The 12,164-nt window shown below is 38.9% G+C and overlaps 1 protein-coding gene across 8 annotated transcripts in view; it reads left to right on the top strand.

Annotated features, from left to right (window-relative positions):
* PCDH15 (protocadherin related 15) overlaps window positions 1-12,164 on the top strand; it is an 821,537-nt gene that overhangs the window by 596,572 nt on the left and 212,801 nt on the right. For all 8 annotated transcript variants that reach the window (XM_055808474.1, XM_055808447.1, XM_055808438.1 and 5 more), the window contains 2 exons: window positions 213-321; window positions 5,173-5,285. In XM_055808474.1, the coding sequence (XP_055664449.1) occupies window positions 213-321; window positions 5,173-5,285 (222 nt within the window). The remainder of the gene's footprint in view (window positions 1-212; window positions 322-5,172; window positions 5,286-12,164) is intronic.

A 12,164-nucleotide genomic window follows, 5' to 3' on the forward strand; every position in this document is an offset into this window, starting at 1 on the left:
GGAGATTGCTGTAGAAATATATTTGTTGCCTACTTAATTTTTATTTCAAAAGGGTCATGTACTGTAAGCATTCTCTGAAATATGAGGCTTTTCTCCTTCTGCAGTTTCAGCGAATATCCTTTTCAGTGAGATGTTTTTTATGTAAAACCTAAAGATCTGTCTACTGGCTTTCTAATTTGTCTGTTTCAAATCTGTCTGATTTGTCATTTCAGGCACGTGTGAATCCCATCAGTGTCACTCCACCCATACAAGCCATAGATCAGGACCGAAACATCCAGCCTCCTTCAGATCGACCGGGCATCCTCTATTCCATCCTAGTTGGTTGGTGTCTGCTACTCTTGCTATCACTCACGATCAGTCACTTTATTATGACCAGCCAGAAAGATTGACTGGGAAAGTGGAAACCTAATAAAAATTCATCTTGTGGTTAGTGGGATGCTTGAAATCATTGTCCTACCTATTTATGTTTAATTGCAATTTAGAAGCTTATTTCAAGTGCTTGCATTATTTATTATTTATTCTGATTAGATTCAGTATTGTCTGGTTTAGTGGTTGGAGCAACACAGCAAGCAAAAGTAGAGAGACTTGTCTGTGCTTGTAGTTTTGCTGCAATGCACTTTTCATTCACAGGTGCAAAGGCACAATAAAAAATGCTAAAGAAAGGCAATTAGAGCAGGTTTCATTACGAAAGTCTTCTGGTACAGAGGAATTTAAAGGGTCCTACTGCATCCACCTTTAATTTTGCTGCCTGTCAGCTTGCATGCTTTCCCTTGTAATTCAGTGTTTGTTGAGTTGACTGCTGTTTTCTGGCCAGAGAGGAATGCAGTTCTGGAAAGAGTTCAGAGAGTAGCCACTTTGCTGGGGCATGTCTTGTATTCTGCTATGTATTTTTATTTTTTTCCCCTGCTACTTTCCTTCTTTGGCATTTGTTTCCAGTTGCTTAGCTTGTATGATTTGATAATGAAAAGGCCTAAGGCAGTGGTTTGCAGTCGTGTGTTTTGTGGAATCACATCTTTTTCATGTTTGCTGTGTTAAAGTGCAGCTACACAGCTTTCTCACCTGTGGAGAGGTGGAAGTGAAGATTTTAACGAGCAGATTGCATAGTTTTGCTTGTTATTAAAAACCAAAAACCAACAAAAGAACCAAAAAGGATGCTTACGTATATTGTAGTTCTTTTGTGAAAGGGGAATAGTAGTAGGTGTGATTGTTTGATATCATTGTTTTAATGATATCAAATGTTTTAAGATGGTTTGATTAAGAACCATCTTAAGAGGGTACAATTAATTGCTACCACACCAGGTACTATTGTACTGAATGTGCAAGTCCCAAGCTCTGTGAGCAAAATGCAGGACCATGAGCCTGCTCACTGTGGTTTGAGGCATTTCCAGGGCTCTGCTCCCAGGACCATGGCAAGGGACATGGCAAGCTAGATTTCTTCAGGCTGTGACTGGATTCAAATCTGGCAGACCAAATGATGCACTGCTGTCAGCTAGTCCTCTTCCAGCAAAACTGTTTTGTAAAGGAATTTATAAATATTTGTAGAGTAAATATGCTAGAGGTTTTTTTATGTTTGAGAATTGACTTGGTTTATTTATAAATTGACTTGGCTTATTTATAAATTCTGTTATTGACAGTTATGCCCTAGTGCAACATTTAGTCTGTTTGCAACTTATGCAAAGAACTTTAAAAGTTCTTCAGGAGTGAACTTCTTAAAAATTGTGGTTTGGTAACCTGTGACAAATTTAACATTTGAATGACTGCTTTGACCTCAAAGAAATAATTCAGAAAGATGTATTATAGCAGTTTGGTTTGGTTTGAGCATTTATCAATGGGAAGGCTTTCCTCTGTGTTCCCAACACTACTTTCAGCACAAATCCAAAACACATCCCCATGCTAACTACTGATAAGAAAATTAAGGCTACCCCAGCGAAAACTAGCACAGATCATCAAGATAGAAGGGGTAATCAGAGTGTAATCAGAGGTCTGTTAAGCACTCAGTGTTCCTTTTTGGTACGTATGGTATGGTGCAATCTCATCTCTGTGCTGAAGTACAGAAAAGAAACCATGTGCCACCCTTCACGTACTGTCCTTTGTTCTCAAGGGTCCTTATGAACCTACTGGTGCGTGCTGGCTTGCCACATTTTGATACCCTAGACCCCTGCAAACACACAGACGAGGTGAACTTCTGGAGGCAGGAGACTCAGAGCTCATCCATAGAGCTTTAGGCCTCTGCTTTTCCTGAGTTACCTATACTTGCAGGTTGGACCCATGAGAGACTGGCTGGCAGTGTAGGGGTGCTGTGAACAGTTCTCTGACCAGTAGTGTTTGTCTGTAATACACAGACAGCACATTTTGAAGACACAAAGTTACAGCAGGCAATTCCTCCTTTCTGGAAGCAGATAGGTAACACTGTGAGTTAACGCAGGTAGGTAACGGAGGGTTGTGCTGCTCTGTCAAAATACAAATACTTTTGTGTATGCAGAAGCAGATATCTCTGCTCCTGGAAAACTTTACTTTCAGAATTTAAGGTATCCTGGAGTTTGGACCCTTTCTATGATAGGCAGCAGCTAGGCTGCTCCTGGAAAACTTTACTTTCAGAATTTAAGGTATCCTGGAGTTTGGACCCTTTCTATGATAGGCAGCAGCTAGGCTGCTGAGGCATCATCACTTATGATTCTTGCAATCCAGCTCTATTATACTCTGATTTTTACTATCCTAATTGTCTTCCTCACTGTCTTTTCCTCCTTTACCTGTTAGCTATCTATTTATTTATCTTTGCTTCTTTCTTGGAATCCTTATGTAGTATTAGCTTCATCTTCCCTTCTGTAGATCGCTTTGTGCCTCTTGCAGCTGTCTCTGTCCTCCCCTACATATTTTTTCTCTTTCAGGGAACGACTTTTCTTATTTCTGGGTGCTTTTGCATTTAGTCCTTAATCTCTTGATTTTTCTTAGCTTCAGCATCAGCCCTCGTGATGTGTAGCTTCCTAAGACTACAGCAATATATTATCTGCCAAAAGCTTGGAGTTCCTGCTAGATGCCTAGTGCTCTTAAAAAATGAAATCATTTGATTAGGAGAGGAAATTTAAATGTGGGGCAGGGAGATGCAGGACTTGGAGCTAGAAACTCAGCATTTATATTGGTGGTGTAATAGAAAAAGTGATCCATAGTGGTTCTTCCTGTTTCTACTCTTTGAGTCTGTGGCATACATGTATACAGAGATAGTCACAAAATATGTACAGTGTGTGTGTATGTGTAGATACATATCTAGCGAATGGTTGTCATTTGGTGAGTTACAAATTAAATTATTGCACATGAGTTTGGACAGTAATCTTATCTCCTAGGATAGCTACTGGCTTTCTAAAAGCAGTTTCTAATTGTTCCAGTTGAAAGGTGAACAAATAACAGCATTGTTTATCAGGAAAAGTGGTCTTTTTTTGTGTTGAATCTTATGCCCTGTTAGACTGGATTGGGGATTTGGCACAGCAATATTTGTACTGCTCTCATGGCTGCTTTAAGATATCGTAACTCAAGGGCTCCAGGGACTTACTGGGGCATTAATACTATCAGCCAGGAATGCTTTTTTGCCTCTCAGCTGCTACACAGGACTATTCCTAGGCCCAGAATGCTCAAGATCTTAGTCTTGTAATCAGTATATTTTGGTTTCTTCAGATACTTTTAGTAATATTGATAAGCTGTGAGATGGCAGAGTTCATGCTGTTTCTAAATGCTTCAGCTTTCTGAGCTCTGCTCTGTTCGGATATGTGCTCTCACGTCTCCCCAGCTGCGAGTCAGGCTGGCTCAGGGAAAGTCACAGTTAAATCAAAACAAACTAGGATGAGACATAGAGACTGGAGAAGATGGATACAGTTTTCTGCCATGCAAATGAGGAGAGTACATCCCTTTGTCTTAAAAAAAAATATATATATAATAAAATGGTATAGTCTCTGTTCCCTGATAAGCAAGCTGAATGGTATTCCATATGCTTATTGCTTCATCCTCCTCTGACAGTTAATGCTCCACTATTGCTACTTTTTTGTATACTTTTTTTGAAAATCATGTGGCTCAAAATCACTGGAGCTTAATTCTTACCTCCTCCTGCGCCAGGCTGTGTTGCTACAGCCATTTGACTTGAGCGCCGTTCTACGGCAATGTTTTTGGGCTACAGCTGCCTCGCTGGCCAGCCTAGGGTCCAGGCACAGCAGGGTCATGGCTGTCTCCATCCTTTGCATAGCCATTGCTGAATCTCCACAAGTTCACAAATCTGTTTAGGCTCTGGCTGCTTCTGTTTTAACTGGGTTGGAGAGTATCGTGGAAATTCACAGCCATGAAGACACTACTTACTGCTGACAATAAATGAAGCTGTTAGATGAGGTTTCATCTGGTACTTCCTCTCTGATGAGAAGCTTCTTTTCTTAGAATAATTTCTAAAATAACGTATCTCTTGTTATTATTTATGTGCATGTTATTAGTAATTGATTAAAGAGCTTGCCCAGAGGTGCAACAGAAGGCTACAAGAACTAAGGCATTTAAAATGTGCATTTTAAATTGCAAATGTTGGGGCATCATCTGTGAGCAGTAACATGGCTGTCTTGAACTTAGTGGTAACATCTTTGTCACATCACTTCACTGCATGTTTTCTTTAAGTGTGTGCACTCAAAAAAAAAGTTCAGTGTTCTTTACTTTGTGGCTAATGTCAGTGTATGTCCAGCAGTACCTCAGGGGAAATGTACTTCAAAGCTGGGAAGAGAAAATCTCAGTGGCATGTGTTTAGCAAGTTGGGTTTCGGGAGTGTGGTAGATATAAGTGGAAGATGATTTGCAGTGAGAGCTCATTTTTCCGCATGTCTTCTTATCTGGTCAGATTTATATGTATCTCCTGGAAGCTGAGAAGCAGAATTTCCACCAGCTGCCGGTGTGTTTGGGCCTCTTGTTATCAAGTACTTAGGGATTCCCAGTTGAGAAGAGTCTTCGTGGTTAAGGAGAGTAAGGGAATAATGTAATATTAAAGACATAATGTTAGTAGCATCCTTAAGCTCCATGTACACATGATGCAGGATTTTATCCTTTTAATAGCAGGATTAGGTTTTGTTCCTTTGATGACTAATAAGTAAAATATATTGTTTAACTAAATCTGTCAGAAACCTTTTGTTCAAACCTCTATGTCTTTTTACAGGCACTCCTGAGGATTATCCACAGTATTTCCATATGAATCTCACAACAGCTGTACTGACACTCCTAAAGCCAATAAATAGGGATTTACACCAGAAGTTTGACTTGGTTATTAAGGTAATTTTGGCTGATTTCATATTTCTGTATGCTTTTGAAAACTGCTTAGTAACAAAAAGCCCTAGAGAATATGTGGGGTAGATTTGCTTGTCTTTCCTGCTTTGTTTTATTTTTTAGCTTTCAGGCATCACTTAGCACAGTCACAGGGAAGAAGGGTGTGAAGTATTTTTGAAAAGGGGATGAATCATGGTGGAGTTCTAACATTTCATGTTATATTGATAATGTGTGAACCACTTCACATTTGCTTTTTACAAACTCTGTTGTCCTGAGAATGCATGTTAAGTTATTTCACATTTTATCCAGTTCACAACCCATGCTAGAGAATCATATAGGTACAAGTAGTTGTCAGAGTACTGAATACTGGGGACAAGGAGAACAAAAAAAATCACCTCAACTTCAGCTTTCTTGAAATGTTGTAGAAATTTTTCAGCATGATTTTTGTTTGGTTTTTGTTCAGGGACGATTAAAAAAAAAAAAAAAAAAAAAGAAAGGTCACTCCAGAGTTCTTCTACTGAATAAAAAGAAAGCTTCGGACATATAACCGGTGCTGATATCATTCAGCTCCTGTTGCTAGGAAGAGGCTTAAACCCCTTTATAAGTTTATACTTTATTTAAAGTATAAAATACTTTAGATATTCGCTGTTTTCTTTGCCAATTTGAGGATAAGGGGAAAAGTATAGGAGGTGATGTCAGTATTTAATTGCTGAACTTATTAAATGTAGTAAGCTATTAGTTTTACTTTGAGCAAAACTGTACAAAGCCATAAGCTTTGCTGCAGGTGAAATTTGAGTGAACAAACTGCAACAGCCAGTTCAGTAAAGACAGTGTCTAATGAGAACAGAGCAAATTTACATTTGGTTCTTTTGGAGACAGTCTGGAGTTGTCCTAAAGCTGTTGTGTAATAACACAGAAAATTGTTTAGATTTTGCTGTAGATTTGGAGAGGAGCAAATAAAAAAGAAAGGAATTGCAGTAGTCTATGTTAAAGTAGTAGATCACTTGTGTATTTGTGAGTGTATTTCAGTAGAATAAGGAGTGGGCTTTCCAAACTGCAGTGTGTTTTAACACAGGGATGTCATAAAGCTCTTGCTGTTTGTTAGTCCTGTTCAATCTATTTCTATGGGTTGTACTCATACGGTAAGAATTATTTATTGGCCTCTCCTACACCCAAAATGTTTTTTGGGGGTACTGGCAGCATGGAGTCACCTTGGTGAGAGCAGCTACTTCTGTACCGGTTTATGAACCGGTCTCTTTGAAATCATGTGCCATGGTTTTGCTCGCTCCCAGCCTTGATGCTTTTGGCCTGTCATGCAGTCAGACCAAAATGCTTACTATTCCTCAGGGAAAATCTGAGTAGTATTTTGGGTTTTTTTTCCCTTCAGAGCAGAAGCAAAACTGATGGTTTCAATCATTTGGGAGTGGGGAGAGCACTGATACGCGCTTCTGCTCTTGAAATAAGGGGGAATGAAAATGCTTTTGAAATAAGGGAAAAGTGTCACACTAATACGGTGTGACACAGCAGCCTAGGTCCCCAGTGGTGTCTGTGCCTGTGCACAGCCATGCAAAAGCTGACTGTAGCTAGTACCTGGTTAACTTGTAGGAATTCTTTTTTTTTATACTAACTTTGAGCGTTTATTAAGCATGTGAGAGTTAGGGATAGATTTGCAGGCTCCCTCTGTGCATGTCTGAGAGAGCAGCAGTTTCTCTGGAAAGAAGGTAATAAGATTATTAATACACAGGTCCTTTCTGCATCTTCTGAGGAACATAGCTGTGAGTATAGATAGAAGATGAAACAAAATTGCTATTTATAGGAATTTTGCATAAATTGGCACCTTTTAAAATACTTGTGTTAATTTTCTACCTCAGTTGATTATATATGCATCAAAGTCCAAAGCTTGTAATACTCTTAGAATGAAATAATTTGTGATTGGATTTTTTAATAATATGTTTTTGAGCTTTCTTCCTGTTGTGGAGTTCTGCTGTCACTGGGACAGCTGAAGAAAATTAGGTGGATTAACATCTAAATAAATAGGCTAAGAAGTTATGGGTTAAAGCCCCATAGTGCTGTGGTTTCATTGTTGTTGTTTTCCAAGTTCAGCACCCATATACAGTAGCACAATACATCAATTAAAAAAATCAATTACACTGGTCTGGTATCACATTCTGTGTGCCTAAATAGCAAACTCTGTTGTTAATGGAAATGTTTATAGGCATTATTAAGTTCATATCGCTGTGTTATCTGTGCAGTCAAGGAGATAATAAGGAAAATTATCAGTCTGAAAGAATAATAGAAGTTTTAATGCTGTGTTATTCAGGGACCTTATGAGCTCGTGTAATGTCTCAGGCTTGTACCAAATCAAATCTTCAGGTTCTTGTGTTGCACATTCTCGAGTTTGCATTTTTCACGGTGTTGACGTTGTTGAATCTGATTTTATTTATCTGGAGGAGTGCAATGTGTGATGTTTCCCTTCAAAAAGAAAATACACTGGTTTTGCAGAACTCACTAAATGTAATCTTTAAAATATTATTTCTGATATCAGGAGATCAACCTTTTTCTGCCAAAATATTGTGGAAAACAGCGAATGGAAAAGGTGGTTAAGTCAATACATGGAAGTTAGAATGCATGAAGTAAGGCAGGCAGGAAATCGGTGCACTCATCTGTGGTATAAAAACATTGCTGATAAATGTTGAATTCTCAAATAGGTAGACAATGGAGAAAGCCAAACTTCTTAATAAGAAATGCTGGTTTTCAGTCTCCCTGCTATCTCCTGAACATATTTGATAAGCAAGGAGGCAAACTTCTTGGGCCTCCTAGGGAAGCTCTTGTCACTTCCATTCCCTGCAAAGCAACAGGGGCTTTTACAAAATAACGTATTTTTTGTGTGTCCCATTGAAATTTCTGTGTGGCAACTGGAAGCGTGTCACAATACGCATGTGGATTTAGAGCCTTTAATGTGAAAGGGCTTTCTGGTGTTAATAGTACCGTAAATAAAAGCACTCTGTATGAGACCCAAAATATGTAAGGCTGTGAACATTATGAATTGTAAGTGTTCTTTGCCTTTACTTACTGTTGCTTCTGTTATAAGAGATTGTCCCTGACATGCAAAACCACAGCCAGTAATATGAGTTCTGTTTTTGAAATACATTTTTTGGAGTAAGTTTTATTTATAAATACATATATGTGGTGTTTGAAAATTTATGTTCATAAAGGCAGGGACTTGCATGTCTCTTTGGAGAGCAGACAATTTGGAGAGGGAACAATGTCCTCTGGAGCAGATGGTCCTGCTTTACAGAAGGTAGTTGCTAGAGAAATCAAACCAAAGCTACAATGAAAGGGAGCACACTTTCAGCAGACTCAAAGGCTAAAAAATAATGACATATTTGCGACAGCCTTGCTGAAAAATCTCCTGAGATTCTCAATAAAATAATAAAACTTTTTAAAACTACATTTCCTTAGTATTGTCACTGTAGTAGCTATCTTTCTCCTGGAGGGCAGTGATTTGTAACATGAAGGTGTATAATCTGTTTTGTCCTCAATAGAGTTAACTTCACCTCTGATACCTCTTTGCTTGTGTAAGAGGGTATAACTGTTTAAGAAAATGGCAGCAGCTTTGATCACCTTTCCGGAAAAAATATGACCATTGCACTGTAGACATGAGACTATGTTCTTCTTACTAGCTCTAAAAAGTGTCAGTGAGTTTTGGTTTGGGTTTTTTTTGACACACGTATACCATGAAACAAATAAGAGAATTAATGAAATTGGTGTGCTTTGATCCTTTCCTATTTGAACATTGGTTATTTATCAGCCAGACAAAATCTAACCTGACAGTGCTATTAAAATCAGTTTGCAAATTGGATGGACTATTGAAGCCTAGATGTGCTTATACTATACAAAATAATAATGAATGGAAATGCTACACTACAAAGGAATTTACCACACCTGTAAGAAACCAGATTTTGATAAAATTACTCATGCTGACTGGCAATTTAGCTCATGGGGACTCGTGTGACTTTCAGAGCAGGCTGAGGATGAGGAGCTACATTACCACACAGGCTGTCAGTCAAGCCCAAAGGATACATATATGGAGATTTGGAGGAGAAATTGTCACTAGCAAATCATAAAGAGTTTTTTTCTTTATAAAATACTTAAATCATACTTCTTAGGTTATTTCAGTGTCTTGTAAAGCTAAAAGTGATCCTCCTCTAAATAAATAGCCATGTTATTTACTATGACTACAGAAACTTAGTCAACTCTGTTAAGACCCAGCATAGTCCTACTGAAAATACAGAGTTAAGGAGTTAGGGAAAGTGTTTTCTTAGCAACTGTTGTGTAACCAGTTGATAACATATGTCAGAAGTTATCCCTGGTTCTCCAGCATGGGTTCTCTCAGTGGTTTGGTATCCAGTAAGTAAGGAAGAATCAAGACTTTTGTTCATTCAGGATTGCTATAAAACCTGTAGGGCTTGCAATAAAAAAAAAAAAAAAAAAAAAAAAAAGACTGGAAGTATTTTGAGACTAATGAAGTACAGGCATACCTTTTCACTTCATGGTTGTACCTCTCTAGTCTATGTTATTTACCTTGAGCAATCAGTTCCTAAAATTTCCCCCAGTGTCAAGAAAATGCATGTATGTCAGAGTCAAAACCGGGACAGGAATTTTATTTCTCTTGCAAGAACTGCTCTTCTGTTTTTAATGACACGGGGATATTTGTATTAATGACTAAAAATATTTTTAATATTATAACATGTGGTAGGAAAACAGAGGAGTGTTTATGTGATGTGGATACCTGTGTACCGAGGAAATGTCATTTATAATGCAGGTTTCCATACAACCTGTATGGTTAATTCTTAAACCACTGTCGTTGGTTTGATTGTATTTGTGCCATGAGGGTGTTGGGAAGGATTCATGTAAACTGGACATCTCAATAAAAACCTCCTAATTAGATTTTAAGAAAAGGGAGGAGTGAATAAGTTTTGCAGCTTCAAATAACATTTGTAGCCTGGCATTTTTATAAGACCTTTCCTTGAATCTGATTATAGCTTTTAGGCAGCAGACTCTTATGTAAAGAATTAGTTTGTGTCACAGTTGCCAGGTAGTTTTGGTGCCTTCTCAACAGTGGTGGTAGCAGAACTGTAATTCAACACCGTGCTGCAGATGTGTAGAACATTTTGAAAAATACCCTTACAGAGTATTTTCTGTATCTTATGTACCTCTCTCAAAAATCTGTTATCCCCAGGTAGTGTTTCAGTCTGACTGGCATTAACCTTGTGACAGATAATACCATAGAAACAATTCTGTAGTAGGGTTGCATTTCCTTGGTGTTTGGGTGGTAACAGAAGGTCGAATCTGTGTATCAAAGTTGAACAGACATTGTTTGACTTTGCAGTGTTACAAGAAAATTGGTTTGGGTTCCCATTCTGCAAGAAGTGATGTTTACTTTTCAGCAGTAATATTGACTCTGTTTATTCTCCCGCCTTGAATCTCTGAATAATGTGATTTTGAATTTTTAGAAGGCTTCTCCCTGTTGAATCGGCTGTGGCATTTATATAGGCTGTGACTAGACATGGAAGGTCTGAATAAGTCAGTTGTACTTGCTTTGAGTATGCATATAGAGACTGAGCCCGAGTATCAGCCAGACCACATCCCATGTTAAGGAAGATTGCGTACGAAGCCTGGCTACAAACATGAAGTACCATCCGCTGGTGCATGCGTTTGATTAAATGAATACTGTTGTGCTACTGGCATGGCATGAATTTGTGCCTGTTTTCCTGCCCATCACAAGAAACCACCTGGGAGCTGGAAAGCTCACATTTCCTTTCTCATGGAGGTGCTTTGGATCAGAGAGACGCTCCCAGCACATGTATTGGCTGTTCTAGTATAGTTAAGGCTTTTGCAAATGTGCATGGTTTTCCCTGATATGGATCTCAGCAGAAATGACAGAAAGTGATGCTTTCCTTTTGCTTACACTGGAGGTTAATTGGTTTCTCTGTTCATGTTGGGAGCTACCTTGATCTTTCCTGTCCATTGCTCTCGAGGCTGTTGAAAGCTTGCAGCATTACATGAAAAGAAGGCATAGCTTCAGCAACAGTCTCAGGATCAAACGGTGGACAGATGTGCACTTTGAGGGCAGAAAGTAAAGTGTATATGTGCCATGTTTTGTATGATCTATTCATTGAACACGGACTGTTTTCTGTTCTGAGTGGAAGTACAGGAAGACTCAGTAAGGATGCTTTGTCAGCCACTAAGCAGGTGCAGAGGGCAAGGCTAAATTATCAGGTTTAAAAAACCAGGTAGTTCATTGAGCACAGGACTAGGCTGGGGCCTTTTGTTTTTTAAGAGACTTTGGAATGATCTCAGTGGTTGAAATACTGAAGAAAAAAAAAAAAGCATATTATGATCCTGAGCTATTACACAATCATAATATTCCTGAGACTGGCAGGCATCTCTGGAGATTGTCCAGTCCAGCTCCACTGCTTAGGTTGAAGGTGGGTTGGGTGTTGACTATTTCGAAGGCTGGAAACTCCACAGCCTTTCTGGGCAACCTGGTTCAGTGTTTGACTAGTCTCAGGTTAAAAGAATTTATTCTCAAGTTTAAATGCAGTAACTTGCATTTCAGTATTTTTTTTGCCCGGAACTGGTCCCAGCACTCCTGATGCATCTTGGCAATTCAAAGTAGCGCTCAACCCACTGATACTTTTCCTAATAAGGCACAAGTTTGCTGCAAGGGCATTTTGTTCAGTTCATCCTCCAGGACCCCCATGTCTGGCTCTGCTGCTTTCAAGCTGCCTGGCTCCTAATGTGTACTGGTGCCTAGAGTTATCTCTCTTCAGGTGCAGGGCCTGACATCTTCCTGTTTTTTGAACTTTGTGGGACTCCGAT

The sequence above is a fragment of the Falco peregrinus genome, chromosome 1, assembly GCF_023634155.1.
Source record: "Falco peregrinus isolate bFalPer1 chromosome 1, bFalPer1.pri, whole genome shotgun sequence".
NCBI classification, from domain to species: Eukaryota; Metazoa; Chordata; class Aves; order Falconiformes; family Falconidae; genus Falco; species Falco peregrinus.